Raw genomic sequence first — 26,400 nt, forward strand, 5'->3', positions numbered from 1 at the left:
GAGGTGTGTATATATGTGAGGTAATATATAATGTGTGTACAGGGGAGGTGTGTATATATGTGAGGTAATATATAATGTGTGTACAGGGGAGGTGTGTGTATATATGTGAGGTAATATATAATGTGTGTACAGGGGAGGTGTGTATATATGTGAGGTAATATATAATGTGTGTACGGGGAGGTGGTATATATGTGAGGTAATATATAATGTGTGTACAGGGGAGGTGTGTATATATGTGAGGTAATATATAATGTGTGTACAGGGGAGGTGTGTATATATGTGAGGTAATATATAATGTGTGTATATATATATGTGAGGTAATATATAATGTGTGTACAGGGGAGGTGTGTATATATGTGAGGTAATATATAATGTGTGTACAGGGGAGGTGTGTATATATGTGAGGTAATATATAATGTGTGTACAGGGGAGGTGTGTATATATGTGAGGTAATATATAATGTGTGTACAGGGAGGTGTGTATATATGTGAGGTAATATATAATGTGTGTACAGGGGAGGTGTGTATATATGTGAGGTAATATATAATGTGTGTACAGGGGAGGTGTTGTGTATATATGTGAGGTAATATATAATGTGTGTACAGGGGAGGTGTGTATATATGTGAGGTAATATATAATGTGTGTACAGGGGAGGTGTGTATATATGTGAGGTAATATATAATGTGTGTACAGGGGAGGTGTGTATATATGTGAGGTAATATATAATGTGTGTACAGGGGAGGTGTGTATATATGTGAGGTAATATATAATGTGTGTACAGGGGAGGTGTGTATATATGTGAGGTAATATATAATGTGTGTACAGGGGAGGTGTGTATATATGTGAGGTAATATATAATGTGTGTACAGGGGAGGTGTGTATATATGTGAGGTAATATATAATGTGTGTACAGGGGAGGTGTGTATATATGTGAGGTAATATATAATGTGTGTACAGGGGAGGTGTGTATATATGTGAGGTAATATATAATGTGTGTACAGGGGAGGTGTGTATATATGTGAGGTAATATATAATGTGTGTACAGGGGAGGTGTGTATATATGTGAGGTAATATATAATGTGTGTACAGGGGAGGTGTGTATATATGTGAGGTAATATATAATGTGTGTACAGGGGAGGTGTGTGTATATGTGAGGTAATATATAATGTGTGTACAGGGGAGGTGTATATATGTGAGGTAATATATAATGTGTGTACAGGGGAGGTGTGTATATATGTGAGGTAATATATAATGTGTGTACAGAGGAGGTGTGTATATATGTGAGGTAATATATAATGTGTGTACAGAGGAGGTGTGTATATATGTGAGGTAATATATAATGTGTGTGTATATATATATGTGAGGTAATATATAATGTGTGTACAGGGGAGGTGTGTATATATGTGAGGTAATATATAATGTGTGTGTATATATATATGTGAGGTAATATATAATGTGTGTACAGGGGAGGTGTGTATATATGTGAGGTAATATATAATGTGTGTACAGGGGAGGTGTGTATATATGTGAGGTAATATATAATGTGTGTGTATATATATATGTGAGGTAATATATAATGTGTGTACAGGGGAGGTGTGTATATATGTGAGGTAATATATAATGTGTGTACAGGGGAGGTGTGTATATATGTGAGGTAATATATAATGTGTGTACAGGGGAGGTGTGTATATATGTGAGGTAATATATAATGTGTGTACAGGGGAGGTGTGTATATATGTGAGGTAATATATAATGTGTGTACAGGGGAGGTGTGTGTATATATGTGAGGTAATATATAATGTGTGTACAGGGGAGGTGTGTATATATGTGAGGTAATATATAATGTGTGTATATATATATGTGAGGTAATATATGATGTGTGTACAGGGGAGGTGTATATATGTGAGGTAATATATAATGTGTGTATATATATGTGAGGTAATATATAATGTGTGTACAGGGGAGGTGTGTATATATGTGAGGTAATATATAATGTGTGTACAGGGGAGGTGTGTATATATGTGAGGTAATATATAATGTGTGTACAGGGGAGGTGTGTGTATATATGTGAGGTAATATATAATGTGTGTATATATATGTGAGGTAATATATAATGTGTGTACAGGAGAGGTATGTATATATGTGAGGTAATATATAATGTGTGTACAGGGGAGGTGTGTATATATGTGAGGTAATATATAATGTGTGTACAGGGGAGGTGTGTATATATGTGAGGTAATATATAATGTGTGTACAGGGGAGGTGTGTATATATGTGAGGTAATATATAATGTGTGTACAGGGGAGGTGTGTATATATGTGAGGTAATATATAATGTGTTTACAGGGGAGGTGTGTATATATGTGAGGTAATATATAATGTGTGTACAGGGGAGGTGTGTATATATGTGAGGTAATATATAATGTGTGTACAGGGGAGGTGTGTATATATGTGAGGTAATATATAATGTGTGTACAGGGGAGGTGTGTATATATGTGAGGTAATATATAATGTGTGTACAGGGGAGGTGTGTATATATGTGAGGTAATATATAATGTGTGTACAGGGGAGTTGTGTATATATGTGAGGTAATATATAATGTGTGTACAGGGGAGGTGTGTATATATGTGAGGTAATATATATGTGTGTACAGGGGAGGTGTGTATATATGTGAGGTAATATATAATGTGTGTACAGCGGAGGTGTGTATATATGTGAGGTAATATATAATGTGTGTACAGGGGAGGTGTGTATATATGTGAGGTAATATATAATGTGTGTACAGGGGAGGTGTGTATATATGTGAGGTAATATATAATGTGTGTACAGGGGAGGTGTATATATGTGAGGTAATATATAATGTGTGTACAGGGGAGGTGTGTATATATGTGAGGTAATATATAATGTGTGTACAGGGGAGGTGTGTATATATGTGAGGTAATATATAATGTGTGTACAGGGGAGGTGTGTATATATGTGAGGTAATATATAATGTGTGTACAGGGGAGGTGTGTGTATATATGTGAGGTAATATATAATGTGTGTACAGGGGAGGTGTGTGTATGTATGTGAGGTAATATATAATGTGTGTACAGGGGAGGTGTGTGTATGTATGTGAGGTAATATATAATGTGTACATACAGTGCCTACAAGTAGTATTCAACCCCCTGCAGATTTAGCTGGTTGACACATGCGGAATTAACTTGGCATTGTGACATTTGTGCTGTAGATCAGCCTGAAAGTGGGAAATGCTCTGCAGCAAATTTATTTATTTATTTATTTTAATTTAATTTAAAAGTTAATTCAGAGTGTCATTTATTATTCAACCCCTCAAACCACAAGAATTCTGTTTGGTCCCCCTAAAGTATTAAGAAGTAGTTCAGGCACCAAGAATAATGAGCTTCACATGTGTGGATTAAAGATCTCTTTTGCCAGCCTTTTCTGACAATTTAAGACCCTCCCCAAACTTGTGAACAGCACTCAGACATGGTCAACATGGGAAAGACAAAGGAGCATTCCAAGGCCATCAGAGACAAGATCGTGGAGGGTCACAAGGCTGGCAAGGGGTACAGAACCCTTTCCAAGGAGTTGGGCCTACCTGTCTCCACTGTTGGGAGCATCATCCGTAAGTGGAAGGCTTATGGAACTACTGTTAGCCTTCCACGGCCTGGACAGCCTTTGAAATTGTCCTCCCGTGCCGAGGCCAGGCTTGTCCGAAGAGTCAAGGCTAACCCAAGGACAACAAGGAAGGAGCTCCGGGAAGATCTCATGGCAGTGGGGACATTGGTTTCAGTCAATACCATAAGTAACGTACTCCACCGCAATGGTCTCCGTTCCAGACGAGCCTGTATGGTACCTTTACTTTCAAAGCGTCATGTCAAGGCTCGTCTACAGTTTGCTCATGATCACTTGGAGGACTCTGAGACAGACTGGTTCAAGGTTCTATGGTCTGATGAGACCAAGATCGAGATCTTTGATGCCAACCACACACGTGACGTTTGGAGACTGGATGGCACTGCATACGACCCCAAGAATACCATCCCTACAGTCAAGCATGGTGGTGGCAGCATCATGCTGTGGGGCTGTTTCTCAGCCAAGGGGCCTGGCCATCTAGTCCGCATCCATGGGAAGATGGATAGCACGGCCTACCTGGAGATTTTGGCCAAGAACCTCCGCTCCTCCATCAAGGATCTTAAGATGGGTCGTAATTTCATCTTCCAACAAGACAACGACCCAAAGCACACAGCCAAGAAAACCAAGGCCTGGTTCAAGAGGGAAAAAGTCAAGGTGTTGGAGTGGCCTAGTCAGTCTCCTGACCTTAACCCAATTGAAAACTTGTGGAAGGAGCTCAAGAATAAAGTCCACATGAGACACCCAAAGAACCTAGATAACTTGGAGAAGATCTGCATGGAGGAGTTGGCCAAGATAACTCCACAGACCTGTGCCGGCCTGATCAGGTCTTATAAAAGACGATTATTAGCTGTAATTGCAAACAAGGGTTATTCCACAAAATATTAAACATAGGGGTTGTATAATAATTGACCCACACTTTTATGTTTAAAATTTAATAAAATTCAACTGAGCAACATAACTTTTTGGTTTGGAAGATTTATGCTTCTGTTCATAAAACCTACTCTCGTTTGCAGTTTGAAGGCTCTAACTTATTTGCATCTTATCAAACCAGCTAAATCTGCAGGGGGTTGAATACTACTTGTAGGCACTGTATGTGAGGTAATATATAATGTGTGTTTATGTGAGGTAATATATAATGTGTGTTTATGTGAGGTAATATATAATGTGGGTATATGTGAGGTAATATATAATGTGTGTACAGGGGAGGTGTGTGTATATATGTGAGGTAATATATAATGTGTGTACAGGGGAGGTGTGTGTATATATGTGAGGTAATATATAATGTGTGTACAGGGGAGGTGTGTGTATATGTGAGGTAATATATAATGTGTGTACAGGGGAGGTGTGTGTATATGTGAGGTAATATATAATGTGTGTACAGGGGAGGTGTGTGTGTGTGTATGTGAGGTAATATATAATGTGTGTACAGGGGAGGTGTGTATATATGTGAGGTAATATATAATGTGTGTACAGGGGAGGTGTGTGTATATGTGAGGTAATATATAATGCGTGTACAGGGGAGGTGTGTATATATGTGAGGTAATATATAATGCGTGTACAGGGGAGGTGTGTATATATGTGAGGTAATATATAATGTGTGTACAGGGGAGGTGTATATATGTGAGGTAATATATAATGTGTGTACAGAGGAGGTGTGTATATATGTGAGGTAATATATAATGTGTGTACAGGGGAGGTGTGTATATATGTGAGGTAATATATAATGTGTGTACAGGGGAGGTGTGTATATATGTGAGGTAATATATAATGTGTGTACAGGGGAGGTGTGTATATATGTGAGGTAATATATAATGTGTGTACAGGGGAGGTGTGTGTATATATGTGAGGTAATATATAATGTGTGTACAGGGGAGGTGTGTGTATATATGTGAGGTAATATATAATGTGTGTACAGGGGAGGTGTATATATGTGAGGTAATATATAATGTGTGTACAGGGGAGGTGTATATATGTGAGGTAATATATAATGTGTGTACAGAGGAGGTGTGTATATATGTGAGGTAATATATAATGTGTGTACAGGGGAGGTGTGTATATATGTGAGGTAATATATAATGTGTGTACAGGGGAGGTGTGTATATATGTGAGGTAATATATAATGTGTGTACAGGGGAGGTGTGTATATATGTGAGGTAATATATAATGTGTGTACAGGGGAGGTGTGTGTATATATGTGAGGTAATATATAATGTGTGTACAGGGGAGGTGTGTGTATATATGTGAGGTAATATATAATGTGTGTACAGGGGAGTTGTGTGTATATATGTGAGGTAATATATAATGTGTGTACAGGGTAGGTGTATATATGTGAGGTAATATATAATGTGTGTACAGGGGAGGTGTGTATATGTGAGGTAATATATAATGTGTGTACAGGGGAGGTGTATATATGTGAGGTAATATATAATGTGTGTACAGGGGAGGTGTGTATATATGTGAGGTAATATATAATGTGTGTACAGGGGAGGTGTGTATATATGTGAGGTAATATATAATGTGTGTACAGGGGAGGTGTGTATATATGTGAGGTAATATATAATGTGTGTACAGGGGAGGTGTGTATATATGTGAGGTAATATATAATGTGTGTACAGGGGAGGTGTGTGTATATATGTGAGGTAATATATAATGTGTGTACAGGGGAGGTGTGTATATATGTGAGGTAATATATAATGTGTGTACAGGGAAGGTGTATATATGTGAGGTAATATATAATGTATGTGTGTGTGTATATATATCTATATCTATCTTATACGCCTTGTTGTTCCCCTTCCAGAGCCCACGCAGATCTATCGCTTCTTGCGGACCAGGAATCTGATTGCGGTGAGTGTCGCTCCTGTTTTATCATTTCTGTCTGTAATGTGGGCGCTCTATATGTAGTGATTACTGTGTCTCCTCTATAGGGGGCGCTGTATATATAGTGATTACTGTCTCTCCTCTATAGGGGGCACTGTATATGTAGTGATTACTGTGTCTCCTCTATAGGGGGCGCTGTATATATAGTGATTACTGTGTCTCCTCTATAGGGGGCACTGTATATGTAGTGGTTACTGTGTCTCCTCTATAGGGGGCGCTGTATATGTAGTGATTACTGTGTCTCCTCTATAGGGGGCACTGTATATGTAGTGGTTACTGTGTCTCCTCTATAGCGGGTGCTGTATATGTAGTGATTACTGTGTCTCCTCTATAGGGGGCACTGTATATGTAGTGATTACTGTGTCTCCTCTATAGGGGGCGCTGTATATATAGTGATTACTGTGTCTCCTCTATAGGGGGCACTGTATATGTAGTGGTTACTGTGTCTCCTCTATAGGGGGCGCTGTATATGTAGTGGTTACTGTGTCTCCTCTATAGGGGGCGCTGTATATGTAGTGAGTGATATGTTTCCTCTATAGGGGGCGCTGTATATATAGTGATTACTGTGTCTCCTCTATAGGGGGCGCTGTATATGTAGTGATTACTGTGTCTCCTCTATAGGGGGCGCTGTATATGTAGTGAGTGATATGTTTCCTCTATAGGGGGCGCTGTATATATAGTGATTACTGTGTCTCCTCTATAGGGGGCGTTGTATATGTAGTGATTATTGTGTTTCCTCTATAGGGGGCGCTGTATATGTAGTGATTACTGGGTCTCCTCTATAGAGGGCGCTGTATATGTAGTGATTACTGTGTCTCCTCTATAGAGAGCGCTGTATATGTAGTTATTACTGTGTCTCCTCTATAGAGGGCGCTGTATATGTAGTGATTACTGTGTCTCCTCTATAGGGGGTGCTGTATATGTAGTGATTACTGTGTCTCCTCTATAGGGGGCGCTGTATATGTAGTGATTACTGTGTCTCCTCTATAGGGGGCCCTGTATATGTAGTGATTGCTGTGTCTCCTCTATAGGGGGCGCTGTATATGTATTGATTACTGTGTCTCCTCTATAGAGGGCGCTGTATATGTATTGATTACTGTGTCTCCTCTATAGAGGGCGCTGTATATGTAGTGATTACTGTGTCTCCTCTATAGGGGGCACTGTATATGTAGTGATTACTGTGTCTCCTCTATAGGGGGCGCTGGTTATGTAGTGAGTGATATGTCTCCTCTATAGGGGGCGCTGTATATATAGTGATTACTGTGTCTCCTCTATAGAGGGCGCTGTATATGTAGTGATTACTGTGTCTCCTCTATAGATGGTACTGTATATGTAGTGATTACTGTGTCTCCTCTATAGATGGCGCTGTATATGTAGTGATTACTGTCTCCTCTATAGAGGGTGCTGTATATGTAGTGCTTACTGTTTTCCTCTATAGGGGGCGCTGTATATGTAGTGATTACTGTGTCTCCTCTATAGAGGGCGCTGTATATGTAGTGATTACTGTGTCTCCTCTATAGAGAGCGCTGTATATGTAGTGATTACTGTGTCTCCTCTATAGAGGGCGCTGTATATGTAGTGATTACTGTGTCTCCTCTATAGGGGGCGCTGTATATGTAGTGATTACTGTGTCTCCTCTATAGGGGGCGCTGTATATGTAGTGATTACTGTGTCTCCTCTATAGAGGGCGCTGTATATGTAGTGATTACTGTGTCTCCTCTATAGAGGGCGCTGTATATGTAGTGATTACTGTGTCTCCTCTATAGGGGGCGCTGTATATGTAGTGATTACTGTGTGTCCTCTATAGGGGGCGCTGTATATGTAGTGGTTACTGTGTCTTCTCTATAGGGGGCGCTGTATATGTAGTGATTACTGTGTCTCCTCTATAGGGGGCGCTGTATATATAGTAATTACTGTGTCTCCTCTATAGAAGGTGCTGTATATGTAGTGATTACTGTGTCTCCTCTATAGAGGGCGCTGTATATATAGTAATTACTGTGTCTCCTCTATAGAAGGTGCTGTATATGTAGTGATTACTGTGTCTCCTCTATAGGGGGCGCTGTATATGTAGTGATTACTGTGTCTCCTCTATAGGGGGCGCTGTATATGTAGTGATTACTGTGTCTCCTCTATAGAGGGCGCTGTATATATAGTAATTACTGTGTCTCCTCTATAGAAGGTGCTGTATATGTAGTGATTACTGTGTCTCCTCTATAGAGGGCGCTGTATATGTAGTGATTACTGTGTCTCCTCTATAGGGGGCGCTGTATATGTAGTGATTACTGTGTCTCCTCTATAGAGGGCGCTGTATATGTAGTGATTACTGTGTCTCCTCTATAGAGAGCGCTGTATATGTAGTGATTACTGTGTCTCCTCTATAGAGGGCGCTGTATATGTAGTGATTACTGTGTCTCCTCTATAGAGGGCGCTGTATATGTAGTGATTACTGTGTCTCCTCTATAGGGGGCGCTGTATATGTAGTGATTACTGTGTCTCCTCTATAGGGGGCGCTGTATATGTAGTGATTACTGTGTCTCCTCTATAGAGGGCGCTGTATATGTAGTGATTACTGTGTCTCCTCTATAGAGGGCGCTGTATATGTAGTGATTACTGTGTCTCCTCTATAGGGGGCGCTGTATATGTAGTGATTACTGTGTGTCCTCTATAGGGGGCGCTGTATATGTAGTGGTTACTGTGTCTTCTCTATAGGGGGCGCTGTATATGTAGTGATTACTGTGTCTCCTCTATAGGGGGCGCTGTATATATAGTAATTACTGTGTCTCCTCTATAGAAGGTGCTGTATATGTAGTGATTACTGTGTCTCCTCTATAGAGGGTGCTGTATATAGATTCATAGAATGGTAGAGTTGGAAGGGACCTCCTGGGTCATCTGGTCCAACCCCCTGCTCAAAGCAGGATTCACTAGATCATCTCAGACAGATGTCTGTCCAGCCTCTGTTTGAAGACGTCCATTGAAGGGGAACTCACCACCTCTCGTGGCAGCCTGTTCCACTCATTAATCACCCTAACTGTCAAAAAGTTTTTTCTAATATCTAATCTGTGTCTCCTCCCATTTAGTTTCATCCCATTGCTTCTAGTCTTTCCTTGTGCAAATGAGAATAAAGATGATCCTTCTACAATGTGACAGCCCTTGACATATTTGTAGACAGCTATTAAGTCTCCTCTCAGTCTTCTTTTTTGCAAGCTAAACATTCCCAAATCCTGCAACCGTTCCTCATAGGACATGGTTTGCAGACCAGTCACCATTCTGGTCGCTCTTCTCTGAACTTGCTCCAGTTTGTCGATGTCTTTTTTAAAATGTGGTGCCCAAAACTGTACACAGTATTCCAGATGAGGTCTGACCAAAGAGGAGTAAAGACTGATAATGACTTCACGTGATCTAGACTGTATGCTTCTGTTAATACATCCCAGAATTGTATTTGCCTTTTTTGCTGCTGCATGACACTGTTGACTCATGTTCAGTCTATGATCTATTAGTATACCTAAGTCTTTTTCACATGTACTGTTGCTTAGCTCTATTCCTCCCATTCTGTATATGCTTTTTTCATTTTTATTGCCCAGATGTAGGACTTTGCATTTTTCCCTGTTAAAAACCATTCTGTTGGTTGCTGCCCACTGCTCCAGTTTATTTAGGTCTTTTTGAATCCTCTCTCTCTCTTCTCTAGTATTAGCTATCCCTCCTAGCTTTGTGTCATCAGCAAATTTAATCAGTTTACCCTCAATTCCTTCATCTAAATCATTGATAAAGATGTTGAACAATACAGGTCCCAGGACGGAGCCCTGTGGTACCCCACTTGAGACATTCATCCAGCTGGATGTGAAGCCATTTACAACCACCCTTTGAGTCCGATCACTAAGCCAGTTATGAATCCACCTAACAGTTGCCTGGTCCATTGCATACTTGGTCATTTTTTCAATAAGGATGGTGTGAGATACTTTGTCAAATGCTTTGCTGAAGTCAAGATATACTATATCTACAGCATTTCCCTGATCCACCCAGTCAGTGATTCTGTCATAGAAGGAAATTAAGTTAGTCTGACATGACTTGTTAGTTACAAACCCATGCTGACTCTGGTTAATCACTTCATTCTTATCCATGTACTTACATACATGTTGTTTAATAATTTGTTCAAAGATCTTTCCTGGTATAGAAGTCAGACTCACCGGCCTATAGTTCCCTGGGTCCACCTTCTTCCCCTTTTTGAAGATAGGAACAACATTTGCTCTTCTCCAGTCTTCTGGGACTTCTCCTGTTCTCCAAGAATTTTCAAAGATTATGGAGAGTGGTTCTAAAATTTCTTCTACAATCTCCTTCAGTACTCTGGGGTGTAATTCATCTGGACCTGGAGACTTGAACTCATTTATGTTAGCTAAATATTCCCTCACAATCTTTCTGTTTACAGATAACTTGGATTCCTCTATTCCTTTAAAAGGACAGTGAAGATCAGTTGATGTTACATTTTCTTTCTGAGAGAAAACAGATGCAAAATAGGAATTAAAAAGTTCGGCCTTCTCAACATCCTCTCTTACCATTTCTCCATTTTCATCCTGTAAAAATCCTATAGCATCTTTGACTTTTCTTTTACTTTTGACATACCCCCAAAATCCTTTTTTATTGCTTTTGACATCTCTTGCAAGCCTTAATTCATTGTCAGCTTTAGCTAACCTGATACGTGCCCTACAGGATCTGCAGACTGCATTATAATCTTCTTTAGATATGCCTCCCTCTTTCCATTTAATAAACATTTCTTTCTTTCTTTTTAGCATGTGTTTAAGTTCTGTGTTCATCCATCCTGGTTTCCTTAAATGCTTCCCATTCTTCCTACTTTTCGGGATTGTTAACGATTGTGCTTTGAGAATCTCATTTTTAAAAATTTCCCATCCTTCCTGGACATTTTTGTCCTTAAGGACATCCAGCCATTGGATCCCTCCTATTCTCTTTCTGAGTCTCTTAAAATCTGCCTTTCTAAAATCTAACCTTGAAGTTTGAGTCTTCACATGTCTTCCTCCTCTAGTTATCCAAAATTCTATAATAGCATGATCGCTGCCTCCTAGGGTCCCAGCCACCTTTACCTCCTCAACCATTTCCTCCCTGTTTATAAGGATTAGATCCAAAGTAGCAGATCCCCTTGTTTTCTCCCCTACCTTTTGGAAGATAAAGTTGTCAGCAAGAGAGGATAAGAATTTGCTTGACCTGTTAGTTTTACTTGAGAGAGATTCCCAACAAATGTCTGGATAGTTGAAATCTCCCATGACCACTACGTCATATTTTTTGGAGAACTTGGTCATTTGATACATAAAGAGTTCATCCATATCTTCAGCTTGCCCAGGTGGCCTGTAGTAAATGCCTACAATGGTGTCCTTTCCGTTGTTCTCTCCTTGTATTCTTACCCAAACAGTTTCCACAGAACTCCCAGTCTCTGAAGCTTCAATCTCTGTGGAGATATACGCTTTTCTAACATACAATGCGACACCTCCTCCTCGTTTATCAAGTCTGTTTCTTGCAAATAAGTTGTATCCTTTTAGCCTTTTATTCCAATCATGTGTATCGTCCCACCAAGTTTCAGTGATTCCAATGACATCATATTCCTTTTCCTGCATTTAGTAGTTCCAATTCTCCTTGTTTGTTGCCCATGCTTTGTGCATTTGTATAAAAACATTTTAGTTTGTGATTGGTTTCTCTTCCTCCCATATTTTTATTATTTAGATTTTTTTGTCTTTGTTCTTCTTTTCCACTTCCAGTAGCAGAGATCTCAATAGTATTTGTCAGCTGTATGGCTTTTTCTGGCCTTTTGCTTCCCTTCCCACATTGTTCTAGTTTAAAGCTCTTCTGATGAGTGTAGCAAGGCGACTTCCAAATACATGTTTTCCAGTCTTCGTAAGGTGCACCCCATCTCTAGCAAGTAGTCCATCGTATAGGTAATTCATTCCGTGAGCCAGAAATCCAAATCCTTGTGTAGTGATTACTGTGTCTCCTCTATAGGGGGCGCTGTATATGTAGTGATTACTGTGTCTCCTCTATAGGGGGCGCTGTATATGTAGTGATTACTGTGTCTCCTCTATAGAAGGTGCTGTATATGTAGTGATTACTGTGTCTCCTCTATAGAGGGCGCTGTATATGTAGTGATTACTGTGTCTCCTCTATAGGGGGCGCTGTATATGTAGTGATTACTGTGTCTCCTCTATAGGGGGTGCTGTATATGTAGTGGTTACTGTGTCTCCTCTATAGCGGGTGCTGTATATGTAGTGATTACTGTGTCTCCTCTATAGGGGGCTCTGTATATATAGTGATTACTGTGTCTCCTCTATAGGGGGCGCTGTATATATAGTGATTACTGTGCCTCCTCTATAGGGGGCGCTGTATATGTAGTGATTACTGTGTCTCCTCTATAGAGGGCGCTGTATATGTAGTGATTACTGTGTCTCCTCTATAGAGGGCGCTGTATATGTAGTGATTACTGTGTCTCCTCTATAGAGGGCGCTGTATATGTAGTGATTGCTGTGTCTCCTCTATAGAGGGCGCTGTATATGTAGTGATTGCTGTATATGTAGTGATTGCTGTGTCTCCTCTATAGGGGGCGCTGTATATGTAGTGGTTACTGTGTCTCCTCTATAGAGGGCGCTGTATATGTAGTGATTACTGTGTCTCCTCTATAGGGGACGCTGTATATATATAGTGATTACTGTGTCTCCTCTATAGAGGGCGCTGTATATATAGTGATTACTGTGTCTCCTCTATAGAGGGCGCTGTATATGTAGTGATTACTGTGTCTCCTCTATAGGGGGCGCTGTATATGTAGTGATTACTGTGTCTCCTCTATAGAGGGCGCTGTATATGTAGTGATTACTGTGTCTCCTCTATAGCGGGTGCTGTATATGTAGTGATTACTGTGTCTCCTCTATAGCGGGTGCTGTATATGTAGTGATTACTGTGTCTCCTCTATAGAGGGCGCTGTATATGTAGTGATTACTGTGTCTCCTCTATAGGGGGCGCTGTATATATAGTGATTACTGTGTCTCCTCTATAGGGGGCGCTGTATATGTAGTGATTACTGTGTCTCCTCTATAGGGGGCGCTGTATATGTAGTGATTACTGTGTCTCCTCTATAGAGGGCGCTGTATATGTAGTGATTACTGTGTCTCCTCTATAGGGGGCGCTGCATATGTAGTGATTACTGTGTCTCCTCTACAGAGGGCGCTGTATATATAGTGATTACTGTGTCTCCTCTATAGCGGGTGCTGTATATGTAGTGATTACTGTGTCTCCTCTATAGGGGGCGCTGTATATGTAGTGATTACTGTGTCTCCTCTATAGAGGGCGCTGTATATGTAGTGATTACTGTGTCTCCTCTATAGAGGGCGCTGTATATGTAGTGGTTACTGTGTCTCCTCTATAGAGGGCGCTGTATATGTAGTGATTACTGTGTCTCCTTTATAGATGGCGCTGTTTATGTAGTGATTACTGTGTCTCTTCTATAGAGGGCGCTTTATATGTAGTGATTACTGTGTCTCTTCTATAGGGGGCGCTGTATATGTAGTGATTACTGTGTCTCTTCTATAGGGGGTGCTGTATATGTAGTGATTACTGTGTCTCTTCTATAGGGGGCGCTGTATATGTAGTGATGACTGTGCTTTCTCTATAGGGGGTGCTGTGTACTGATTGTTGTTTCCTCTATAGGGGGCAGCATTTTGACCTCTGTCCCCCTGTAACTTCCTGTTTCTTCTGTGCTTTTCCCTGCAGCCCATCTTTCTCCATCGGACGCTCACCTATATGTCTCACCGTAACTCCCGATCAAACGCCAGAAGGTAATGAGCAGCTTGTTGTTTCCCCGCTGCAGTCGCTCTCTGGTTACATGTGCGGCCCGGGAGCATTTCTCCTATGTCACATAATCCCCCCGATCTGCCGGCCCGTCTGCTCCTCTGTGGTGCACATCACGCTCCTGTGCTCCCTCCACACCGGGTAGATCCCAACCTCCTCGCCCTCTGGACGTCGCCCCGCTCATCGCTTCTCTCATCTCCGTCTTTCAGGAAAACCTTTAAGGTGAATGAGCTGCTGTCAAAGGTGGAGAAAATGCGGGGCGAGCACGAGACCGACAGGTAGGCCGCCGGCTGATGGGGAGTGTGGGGGTGCCCGCCTGCTGATGGGGTGGGGAGGGGGTGCCCGCCGGCTGATGTAAGGGGGGGGGGGCAGGGCCTGGCCCGCTGATGTATGGGGGGGCGGGGGGTCTGCCAGCTGACTGTGGGGGCCGCTGGCTAAGGTAGTAAGCTTTCTGGTTGGCGGTGCTGTGGTTGTATCGTGACTAGTGATGAGCGAGCACTAAAATGCTTGGGTGCTCGAAGCTGTAAGTCTGTGGAAAACTCGAGCATTTTTCTGGTCGTCGTCGTGTCCCCCCGTCGTCGTCCCCCCCCCCCCCCCCCCCCCCCCCCCCCCCCCCCCTGGCGGTTTGCGGAAGGTCAAAAATTGCCCATATCGATGGGAACAGTGCTCAATTAAACGTCAGGCAGGCAGAATATATAGGAGGGTGCATGAAAAACATAGCAGGGCACTTGGAATACACTAGTGCCCTCCGATTTTCATGCACCTGCCTCTTTAAAAAAAGGCCGGCCGGCAATTCATCAGCGTCATACACCGGTACCCGACAATGTAGAACAGAAAGAATAGAGCTTCACACATAGATTAGATAGATAGAAACATGTCAGTCACATATATAATAAGTACAGTGATAGTGTTGCTTACTGTACTTGTCATTTAGTGTTAAAGGATTTATTAGAAAAAATTGGCGTGGGGTTCCCCGTATTTTAATAGCTAGCAAAGGCTAGGCAGACAGCTGGGGGCTGATATGAATAGCCCAGGAAGGGTGCCATGAATATTGGCCCCCTCCCAGGCTAGAAACACCAGCCGTCAGCCACCCCAGAAATGGCACATCTATAGGATGCGCTAATTCTGGCACTTAGCCTCGCTCTTCCCACTGCCCTGTAGCGGTGGCAGTGGGGTAATAGGGCTGGGGTTGATGTCAGCTTTTAATGCCAGCTGACATCAAGCCCAGGTTAGTAATGGAGAGGCGTCTATAAGACACCCCCATTACTAACCCCATAGTCAAAGTTACAAAAAAACACAAACACCCAGAATAAAGTCCTTTTAATTGAAATAAAGACACAATTCTTTATTGTTCTAAATTAAACCATACTTACCGTCACGCCCATTCCAGCTGAAGCCAACGATCTCCTGCAATAAAAGAAAAATAATAAAGCAACATCATCCTTACCTTTCCATGGTTCCCAGGACAGCTTCAGCTCTGCTACATTCACATGACAGGCTGGATCGCAGCAGAACGCTGCCATCCAGCCTGTCATCCCGCAGACACTGAGAAGCACAGGCATGCTTGGCTCCTCAGTGTCCGGCTGTGACGGCATAAAGATGAGCTCAGCTCACCTCATGCACGTCACTGACAGCGTGGGAGAATTCTCTCACGCTCACCGCAAGCGCAGGACAACGGGGACTCGAGCTCCCGCCCGAGCATCTCAAAAGTACTCTGCGAGCTCCGAACATCTCGAGTGCTGAGATGCTCGGGCGAGTACCATCACTAATCATCACTAATGAGATCATCACTAATCCTGACACCTTCTTCTCTCCCTCCAGTCTCTCTGCTCACCTGCAGCTCACGTTCACTGGCTTCTTCCATAAAAGTGGTAAGTGTGGGAGGCGCGGGGTTGGTGGGACGGTGGGGTCCTGTAGCAGGGAGCTGACAACTCTCATCTCCCCCTCAGATAAATCATCTCTGAACTCTGAGAATGAACAAAACTCTGTAACCCTGGAGGTCCTGCTTGTGAAGGTGTGCCACAAGAAGCGTAAGGTTAGTGACCCTCCATTACTTCCCACCTTCATCACCCATGTTGAGCGCCTTGGTCCGGCCCTTTCACCCTCCGCTCGGCCGGGCGTCCTGCTCTACCCCCTCAGCCTGGGGGACCCCAGGCGATCTGCGGTGCCTGGCCAAGTGAGGGGGGGATGCCTTCACCTTGGTCCCCCCGCTCAGTCAGGCGCTGCAGGTCGCCTTGGACCCCTATTTTAAAACCCCATGTCCAACCTGTTGGTCCAGGTCATTTTTATTATTTTTTGAACAGAAGTGTACTGCAGGCGATTGTAGGAAACTGTGTGACGTGTCTTATCCCAGCCATCCGCTGATCACACCCTTCTCCTCCGTCACCTCCTGAGCTCACCAGCCGTTGAACAAGCAGCCCATGTCCGTCTTGATCGGAGGGGCGGATGCTCTGCAGCTGTCACATGAGGAACTTAGTGTTTTGTTCTCGTCTCCTTCAGGATGTCAGCTGTCCCATACGGCAGGTCCCCACCGGCAAGAAGCAGGTGCCTCTGAACCCTGACCTCAACCACTCCAAAATCTGCAGCTTCCCCTCCCTGGCCGTGTCCAGCAACGAGTTTGAGCCCAGCAATAGCCACATGGTAAAGTCCTACTCCCTGCTATTCCGCGTCACCCGACCAGGACACCGCGACTTCAATGGCCTGACCAATGGCGAGACCAACGAAAACATTGGTGCGTTCAATGACTGTAGAAGTGATCCCTCATTACTACTAACAAGGCACATTGTGCTTCACAGCTGTGCTCACTGTTCTGCTTATCAGTACTGATCCTGACTTACATCCTGTACTATACCCCAGAGCTGCACTCACTATTCTGCTGGTGCAGTCACTGTGTACATACATTACTGATCCTGAGTTACCTCCTGTATTATACTCCAGAGCTGCACTCACTATTCTGCTGGTGCAGTCACTGTGTACATACATTACATTACTGATCCTGAGTTACATCCTGTATTATACTCCAGAGCTGCACTCACTATTCTGCTGGTGCAGTCACTGTGTACATACATTACATTACTGATCCTGAGTTACCTCCTGTATTATACTCCAGAGCTGCACTCACTATTCTGCTGGTGCAGTCACTGTGTACATACATTACATTACTGATCCTGAGTTACATCCTGTATTATACTCCAGAGCTGCACTGACTATTCTGCTGGTGCAGTCACTGTGTACATACATTACATTACTGATCCTGAGTTGCCTCCTGTATTATACTCCAGAGCTGCACTCACTATTCTGCTGGTGCAGTCACTGTGTACATACATTACTGATCCTGTATTATACTCCAGAGCTGCGCTCACTGTTGTGTACTCTGTATTGGGCTGATATGCTGCGTCTTCTCTCTGCAGAGGTGACCGATGTCCCGACGAGACGTAAAAGGATCTCGTCCAGTAGAGATGAGGAGAAGACCTTTGTGGCGCAGATGACGGTGTTTGATAAGAACAGGTGATGTCTGGAGTCTCCCAGCTCCTCACCTAGTTCACGAGGGCGGTTGTTGTGGAACGGTGGTGTCTCGGCTCCTCGTCCCATTCTCGGGGACAGCTGGGGTGGGGAGGCATCCTGGCCATTGTGGGGTGTCCTCGCCCTGTTCTCAGCCATTGTGGGGCGAGCTCGGTGTCCTGGGTCCCCGCCCTGTTCTTGGCCGTTGTGGGGCGAGCTCGGTGTCCTGGGTCCCCGCCCTGTTGTCGGCCGTTGGAGGGCGAGCTCGGTGTCCTGGATCCCCGTCCTGTTCTCGGACGTTGTGGGGGGCGAGCTCGGTGTCCTGGATCCCCGTCCTGTTCTCGGAGTTTGGGGGGCGAGCTCGGTGTCCTGGATCCCCGTCCTGTTCTCGGAGTTTGGGGGGCGAGCTCGGTGTCCTGGATCCCCGTCCTGTTCTCGGAGTTTGGGGGGCGAGCTCGGTGTCCTGGATCCCCGTCCTGTTCTCGGAGTTTGGGGGGCGAGCTCGGTGTCCTGGATCCCGTCCTGTTCTCGGCCGTTGGGGGGCGAGCTCGGTGTCCTGGGTCCCCGCCTTGTTCTCGGCCGTGGGGGGCGAGCTCGGTGTCCTGGGTCCCTGCCCTGTTCTCGGCTGTTGGGGGTCGAGCTCGGTGTCCTGGGTCCCCGTTCTGTTCTTGGCCGTTGGAGGGCGAGCTCGGTGTCCTGGGTCCCTGCCCTGTTCTCGGCCGTTGGGGGGCGAGCTCGGTGTCCTGGATCCCCGCCCTTTTCTCGGCCGTAGGGGTGTGAGCTCGGTGTCCTGGGTCCCCGCCCTGTTGGGGGGCGAGCTCGGTGGCCTGGGTCCCCGCCCTTTTGGAGGGAGAGCTCGGTTTCCTGGGTCCCCGCTCTGTTCTCGGCTATTGGGGCGCGAGCTCGGTTTCCTGGGTCCCTGCCCTGTTCTCGGCTGTTGGGGGGCGAGCTCGGTGTCCTGGGTCCCTGCCCTGTTCTCGGCCGTTGGGGGGCGAGCTCGGTGTCCTGGGTCCCCGCCCTGTTCTCGGCTATTGGGGCGCGAGCTCGGTTTCCTGGGTCCCTGCCCTGTTCTCGGCCGTTGAGGGGCGAGCTCGGTGTCCTGGGTCACTGCCCTGTTCTCGGCGTTGGGGGGCGAGCTCGGTGTCCTGGGTCCCCGCCCTTTTCTCGGCCGTTGGGGGTGAGCTCGGTGTCCTGGGTCCCTGCCCTGTTCTCGGCCGTTGGGGGGCGAGCTCGGTGTCCTGGGTCCCTGCCCTGTTCTCGGCCGTTGGGGGCGAGCTCGGTGTCCTGGGTCCCGCCCTTTTCTCGGCCGTTGGGGGGTGAGCTCGGTGATTGACTCTCCTTTTTTCAGACGTCTGCAGTTGTTGGATGGGGAGTACGAGGTGGCCATGCAGGAGATGGAGGATTGCCCAGTCAGCAAGAAGAGGGCCACGTGGGAAACCATTCTCGATGGGAAGGTAGGAGCGGAGCATGCTGTACTGACTGTGGGGGTGGGCATGTGCAGGCGCTCTGCCCTGTCTGTGTGACACTATTAGTGGGGCGATAAGCAGCCGCTGTCCTGACTGCTCGTCTCTTTAGAGGCTGCCTCCTTTCGAGACCTTCTCCCAGGGTCCCACCCTACAGTTCAACCTCCGATGGTCGAGCGACTCCACAGATAAATCCACAGCGCCCATTGCTAAGCCGCTGGCCACGCGCAACTCTGACAGCGCCCTCCAGGAGCCCAAATCTGTGACCTTGAAGCCCTCGCAGACTATAGGTGAGAGACGAGGGATGGGGGCTGAGCGTTGTGGTGGTTACGCGATTGGTGGGAGGGGGATGTGGTGGGAGCCACAATCATTACAGGATTGGGGGAGGGAGATGTGGTGGGAGCCGCAGTCATTACAAGATTGGGGGAGGGAGATGTGGTGGGAGCCACAGTCATTACAGGATTGGGGGAGGGGGATGTGGTGGGAGCCACAGTCATTGCACGATTGGGGGAGGGAGATGTGGTGGGAGCCGCAGTCATTACAAGATTGGGGGAGGGAGATGTGGTGGGAGCCACAGTCATTACAGGATTGGGGGAGGGGGATGTGGTGGGAGCCGCAGTCATTACAGGATTGGGTGAGGGGGATGTGGTGGGAGCCGCAGTCATTACAGGATTGGGGGAGGGGGATGTGGTGGGAGCCGCAGTCATTACAGGATTGGGGGAGGGGGATGTGGTGGGAGCCGCAGTCATTACAGGATTGGGGGAGGGGGATGTGGTGGGAGCCGCAGTCATTACAGGATTGGGGGGAGGGGGATGTGGTGGGAGCCACAGTCATTACAGGATTGGGTGAGGGTGATGTGGTGGGAGCCGCAGTCATTACAGGATTGGGGGAGGGTGATGTGGTGGGAGCCGCAGTCATTACAGGATTGGGGGAGGGTGATGTGGTGGGAGCCGCAGTCATTACAGGATTGGGGGAGGGTGATGTGGTGGGAGCCGCAGTCATTACAGTATTGAGGGAGGGTGATGTGGTGGGAGCCGCAGTCATTACAGGATTGGGGGAGGGGTGGTTGCCCTGTCCTCCCTTTGCCTCTTGGTGGGGGCCCCGCTGTGGCGTCCTCCCTCTGCCCCTCGGTGGGGGGCCCCGCTGTGGCGTCCTCCCTCTGCCCCTCGGTGGGGGGCCCCGCTGTGGCGTCCTCCCTCTGCCCCTCGGTGGGGGGCCCCGCTGTGGCGTCCTCCCTCTGCCCCTCGGTGGGGGGCCCCGCTGTGGCGTCCTCCCTCTGCCCCTCGGTGGGGGGCCCCGCTGTGGCGTCCTCCCTCTGCCCCTCGGTGGGGGGCCCCGCTGTGGCGTCCTCCCTCTGCCCCTCGGCGGGGCCCCGCTGTGGCGTCCTCCCTCTGCCCCTCGGCGGGGGGCCCCGCTGTGGCGTCCTCCCTCGGCGGGGGGCCCCGCTGTGGCGTCCTCCCTCGGCGGGGGGCCCCGCTGTGGCGTCCTCCCTCGGCGGGGGGGCCCCGCTGTGGCGTCCTCCCTCGGCGGGGGGCCCCGCTGTGGCGTCCTCCCTCGGCGGGGGGCCCCGCTGTGGCGTCCTCCCTCGGCGGGGGGCCCCGCTGTGGCGTCCTCCCTCGGCGGGGGGCCCCGCTGTGGCGTCCTCCCTCGGCGGGGGGCCCCGCTGTGGCGTCCCTCCCTCGGCGGGGGGCCCCGCTGTGGCGTCCTCCCTCGGCGGGGGGCCCCGCTGTGGCGTCCTCCCTCTGCCCCTCGGTGGTTGCTGGGGCCCTTGGTGTAGTCTGTTCCACGGGATGTGATTTAGGGTTAAAGAACGAGGTATTGGGGGTCCGCACCCCTCCTCCCTGCTCCCGGACAAAGGCCTGTGCTAAGTTTAGCTTCATTTCACCATTTTTGATGGGACCACTCCCAGTAAGACTTGTTGTCCTGGGAGCCGGGGGTCTCACAGTGCGCAGCGTCTCGGGCGCCCCTCATCCTTCTTGTGTTTACAGCTGTGAAGGAGACATTTTCCCCAGATGTGCAGGCGAAGAGGGAGAAGGAGCCGCCGGCCGACGCAAAGCAAAAGCTGCGCATCTTCTACCAGGTACCCGGGGGCTTCATCCGGGGGTCCTTACAGACCTTTAGTCACAGTCTGAGGGGAAGGGGCTGTACTTCCCCTTTGTCCCTGTCTCTGGGGGGGCCGTACTTCCCCTTTGTCCCTGTCTCTGGGGGCGGGGGCCGTACTTCCCCTTAGTCCCCGTCTCTGGGGGGGGGGGCGTACTTCCCCTTAGTCCCCGTCTCTGGGGCGGGGGGGGGCGTACTTCCCCTTAGTCCCCGTCTCTGGGGCGGGGGGGGGCGTACTTCCCCTTAGTCCCCGTCTCTGGGGGGGGGGGGGCGTACTTCCCCTTAGTCCCCGTCTCTGGGGGGGGGTGTACTTCCCCTTAGTCCCCGTCTCTGGGGCGGGGGGGGGGCGTACTTCCCCTTAGTCCCCGTCTCTGGGGCGGGGGGGGGGCGTACTTCCCCTTAGTCCCCGTCTCTGGGGCGGGGGGGGCGTACTTCCCCTTAGTCCCCGTCTCTGGGGGGGGGCGTACTTCCCCTTAGTCCCCGTCTCTGGGGGGGGTGTACTTCTCCTTAGTCCCCCGTCTCTGGGGCGGGGGGGGCGCGTACTTCCCCTTAGTCCCCGTCTCTGGGGCGGGGGGGGGCGCGTACTTCCCCTTAGTCCCCGTCTCTGGGGCGGGGGGGGCGCGTACTTCCCCTTAGTCCCCGTCTCTGGGGCGGGGGGGGGGGCGTACTTCCCCTTAGTCCCCGTCTCTGGGGGGGGGGGGGGGGGGCGTACTTCCCCTTAGTCCCTGTCTCTGGGGCGGGGGGGGGGGCCGTACTTCCCCTTAGTCCCCGTCTCTGGGGCGGGGGGGGCGTACTTCCCCTTAGTCCCCGTCTCTGGGGGGGGGGGCGTACTTCCCCTTAGTCCCCGTCTCTGGGGGGGGGGGGCGTACTTCCCCTTAGTCCCCGTCTCTGGGGGGGGGGGGGGCGTACTTCCCCTTAGTCCCCGTCTCTGGGGGGGGGGGGGGCGTACTTCCCCTTAGTCCCCGTCTCTGGGGGGGGGGGGGGCGTACTTCCCCTTAGTCCCCGTATCTGGGGGGGGGGGGGGCGTACTTCCCCTTAGTCCCTGTCTCTGGGGGGGGGGGTGATGTACATTGTCTTAGTCTCTGTGGGGGCCGTACTTCCCCTTTAGTCCCCGTCTCGGGAGGGGGGCGTACTTCCCCTAGTCCCGTCTCTGGGGCGGGGGGGGGGGCGTACTTCCCCTTAGTCCCTGTCTCTGGGGGGGGGATGATGTACATTGTCTTAGTCTCTGTGGGGGCCGTACTTCCCCTTAGTCCCCGTCTCTGTGGGGGGGGGGCGTACTTCCCCCTTTAGTCCCCGCCTCTGGGGGGGGCGTACTTCCCCTTTAGTCCCCGCCTCTGGGGGGGCGTACTTCCCCTTTAGTCCCCCGCCTCTGGGGGGGGCGTACTTCCCCTTTAGTCCCCGTCTCTTGGGGGGGGGGGCGTACTTCCCCTTTAGTCCCCGTCTCTTGGGGGGGGGGGGGGCGTACTTCCCCCTCTTCCCCTTTAGTCCCCGTCTCTGTGGGGGCCGTACTTCCCCTCTTCCCCTTTAGTCCCCGTCTCTGTGGGGGCCGTACTTCCCCTTAGTCTCCGTCTCTGGGGTGGGGGGCGTACTTCCCCTTAGTCCCTGTCTCTGGGGGGGGGGGGAAATGATGTACATTGTCTTAGTCTCTGTGGGGGCCGTACTTCCCCTTAGTCCCCGTCTCTGTGGGGGGGGGCGTACTTCCCCTTTAGTCCCGCCTCTGGGGGGGCGTACTTCCCCTTTAGTCCCCGCCTCTGGGGGGCGTACTTCCCCTTTAGTCCCCGCCTCTGGGGGGGCGTACTTCCCCTTTAGTCCCCGCCTCTGGGGGGGCGTACTTCCCCTTTAGTCCCCGCCTCTGGGGGGGCGTACTTCCCCTTTAGTCCCCGTCTCTTGGGGGGGGGGGGGGCGTACTTCCCCTTTAGTCCCCGTCTCTTGGGGGGGGGGGGGGCGTACTTCCCCTTTAGTCCCCGTCTCTTGGGGGGGGGGGGGGCGTACTTCCCCTCTTCCCCTTTAGTCCCCGTCTCTGTGGGGGCCGTACTTCCCCTTAGTCCCCGTCTCTGTGGGGGCCGTACTTCCCCTTAGTCCCCGTCTCTGGGGGGGGGGGGCCGTACTTCCCCTTAGTCCCCGTCTCTGGGGGGGGGGGTGTACTTCCCCTTTAGTCCCCGTCTCTTGGGGGGGGGGGGGGTACTTCCCCTTTAGTCCCCGTCTCTTGGGGGGGCGTACTTCCCCTTAGTCCCCGTCTCTTGGGGGGGGCGTACTTCCCCTCTTCCCCTTTAGTCCCCGTCGCTGGGGGGGCGTACTTCCCCTTTAGTCCCCGTCTCTTGGGGGGCGTACTTCCCCTTTAGTCCCCGTCTCTTGGGGGGGGGGGGGGCGTACTTCCCCTTAGTCCCCGTCTCTGGGGGCGGGGGGCGTACTTCCCCTTAGTCCCAGTCTCTGGGGGGGGGGGCGTACTTCCCTTAGTCCCTGTCTCTGGGGGGGGGGCGTACTTCCCCTTAGTCCCTGTCTCTGGGGGGGGGCGTACTTCCCCTTAGTCCCCGTCTCTGGGGGGGGGGTGTACTTCCCCTTTAGTCCCCGTCTCTTGGGGGGGGGGGGGGGGCGTACTTCCCCTTTAGTCCCCGTCTCTTGGGGGGGCGTACTTCCCCTTAGTCCCCGTCTCTTGGGGGGGGCGTACTTCCCCTTAGTCCCCGTCTCTTGGGGGGGGGCGTACTTCCCCTCTTCCCCTTTAGTCCCCGTCGCTGGGGGGGCGTACTTCCCCTTTAGTCCCCGTCTCTTGGGGGGCGTACTTCCCCTTTAGTCCCCGTCTCTTGGGGGGGGGGGGGGGGCGTACTTCCCCTTAGTCCCCGTCTCTGGGGGCGGGGGGCGTACTTCCCCTTAGTCCCCGTCTCTGGGGCGGGGGGGGGGCGTACTTCCCCTTAGTCCCTGTCTCTGGGGGGGGGATGATGTACATTGTCTTAGTCTCTGTGGGGGCCGTACTTCCCCTTAGTCCCCGTCTCGGGGGGGGGGGGGGGGGGCGTACTTCCCCCTTTAGTCCCTGTCTCTGGGGGGGGGGATGATGTACATTGTCTTAGTCTCTGTGGGGGCCGTACTTCCCCTTAGTCCCCGTCTCGGGGGGGGGGGCGTACTTCCCCTTAGTCCCCGTCTCTGTGTGTGTGTGGGGGGGCGTACTTCCCCCTTAGTCCCTGTCTCTGGGGGGGGGGATGATGTACATTGTCTTAGTCTCTGTGGGGGCCGTACTTCCCCTTAGTCCCCATCTCGGGGGGGGGGGGGGCGTACTTCCCCCTTAGTCCCTGTCTCTGGGGGGGGGGGATGATGTACATTGTCTTAGTCTCTGTGGGGGCCGTACTTCCCCTTAGTCCCCGTCTCGGGGGGGGGGGGGGGCGTACTTCCCTTAGTCCCCGTCTCTGTGTGTGTGTGGGGGGGGCGTACTTCCCCTTAGTCCCTGTCTCTGGGGGGGGGGATGATGTACATTGTCTTAGTCTCTGTGGGGGCCGTACTTCCCCTTAGTCCCCGTCTCGGGGGGGGGGGGGGGGGGGGCGTACTTCCCCTTAGTCCCCGTCTCTGTGTGTGTGGGGGGGGGGGGGCGTACTTCCCCTTAGTCCCCGTCTCTGGGGGGGGGCATACTTCCCCTTTAGTCCCCGTCTCTTGGGGGGGGGGGGCGTACTTCCCCTTTAGTCCCCGTCTCTTGGGGGGGGGGCGTACTTCCCCTTAGTCCCCGTCTCTTGGGGGGGGGCGTACTTCCCCTCTTCCCCTTTAGTCCCCGTCTCTGTGGGGGCCGTACTTCCCCTTAGTCCCCGTCCCTGGGGTGGGGGGGGGACGCCGTACTTCCCCTTAGTCCCCGTCTCTGGGGGGGGGGGCGTACTTCCCCTCTAGTCCCCGTCTCTTGGGGGGGGGGGGGCGTACTTCCCCTTAGTCCCCGTCTCTTGGGGGGGGGGGCGTACTTCCCCTCTTCCCCTTTAGTCCCCGTCTCTGGGGGGGCGTACTTCCCCTTTAGTCCCCGTCTCTTGGGGGGCGTACTTCCCCTTTAGTCCCCGTCTCTTGGGGGGGGGGCGTACTTCCCCTTAGTCCCCGTCTCTGGGGGGGGGGGGGCGTACTTCCCCTTTAGTCCCCGTCTCTTGGAGGGGGGGGGCGTACTTCCCCTTAGTCCCCGTCTCTTGGGGGGGGGGGGGGCGTACTTCCCCTCTTCCCCTTTAGTCCCCGTCTCTGGGGGGCGTACTTCCCCTTTAGTCCCCGTCTCTTGGGGGGCGTACTTCCCCTTTAGTCCCCGTCTCTTGGGGGGGGGGGGCGTCTTCCCCTTAGTCCCGTCTCTGGGGGGGGGGGCGTACTTCCCCTTAGTCCCCGTCTCTGGGGGCGGGGGGCGTACTTCCCCTTAGTCCCCGTCTCTGGGGGGGGGCCGTACTTCCCCATAGTCCCCGTCTCTGGGGGCGGGGGGTGTACTTCCCCTTAGTCCCCGTCCCTGGGGTGGGGGGGGGACGCCGTACTTCCCCTTAGTCCCCGTCTCTGGGGGGGGGGGGGGGGCGTACTTCCCCTTTAGTCCCCGTCTCTTGGGGGGGGGGCGTACTTCCCCTTAGTCCCCGTCTCTTGGGGGGGGGGGGGGGGGGGGCGTACTTCCCCTCTTCCCCTTTAGTCCCGTCTCTGGGGGGGCGTACTTCCCCTTTAGTCCCCGTCTCTTGGGGGGCGTACTTCCCCTTTAGTCCCCGTCTCTTGGGGGGGGGGGGCGTACTTCCCCTTAGTCCCCGTCTCTGGGGGCGGGGGGCGTACTTCCCCTTAGTCCCCGTCTCTGGGGGGGGGCCGTACTTCCCCATAGTCCCCGTCTCTGGGGGCGGGGGGTGTACTTCCCCTTAGTCCCCGTCTCTGGGGGGGGGGGGGCCGTACTTCCCCCTTAGTCCCCGTCTCTGGGGGCGGGGGGCGTACTTCCCCTTAGTCCCCGTCTCTGGGGTCTGCTTAGCTCCCTGACCCCACTCTCTCTGCAGTTCCTGTACAATAACAACACC

The 26,400-nt window shown here is 50.5% G+C and overlaps 1 protein-coding gene across 1 annotated transcript in view; it reads left to right on the forward strand.

Moving 5' to 3' along the window:
* SUZ12 (SUZ12 polycomb repressive complex 2 subunit) overlaps positions 1-26,400 on the forward strand; it is a 57,676-nt gene that overhangs the window by 9,744 nt on the left and 21,532 nt on the right. Inside the window, 11 exon segments of the mRNA XM_073660385.1 lie at positions 6,430-6,476; positions 14,271-14,335; positions 14,558-14,626; positions 16,170-16,219; positions 16,298-16,383; positions 16,848-17,079; positions 17,759-17,855; positions 19,198-19,303; positions 19,425-19,602; positions 21,301-21,392; positions 26,380-26,400. Coding sequence (XP_073516486.1) covers positions 6,430-6,476; positions 14,271-14,335; positions 14,558-14,626; positions 16,170-16,219; positions 16,298-16,383; positions 16,848-17,079; positions 17,759-17,855; positions 19,198-19,303; positions 19,425-19,602; positions 21,301-21,392; positions 26,380-26,400 — 1,043 coding nt within the window.

The sequence above is a fragment of the Phyllobates terribilis genome, unplaced genomic scaffold (assembly GCF_046119375.1).
Source record: "Phyllobates terribilis strain yellow unplaced genomic scaffold, ASM4611937v1 Scaffold_25__1_contigs__length_18738178, whole genome shotgun sequence".
NCBI classification, from domain to species: domain Eukaryota; kingdom Metazoa; phylum Chordata; class Amphibia; order Anura; family Dendrobatidae; genus Phyllobates; species Phyllobates terribilis.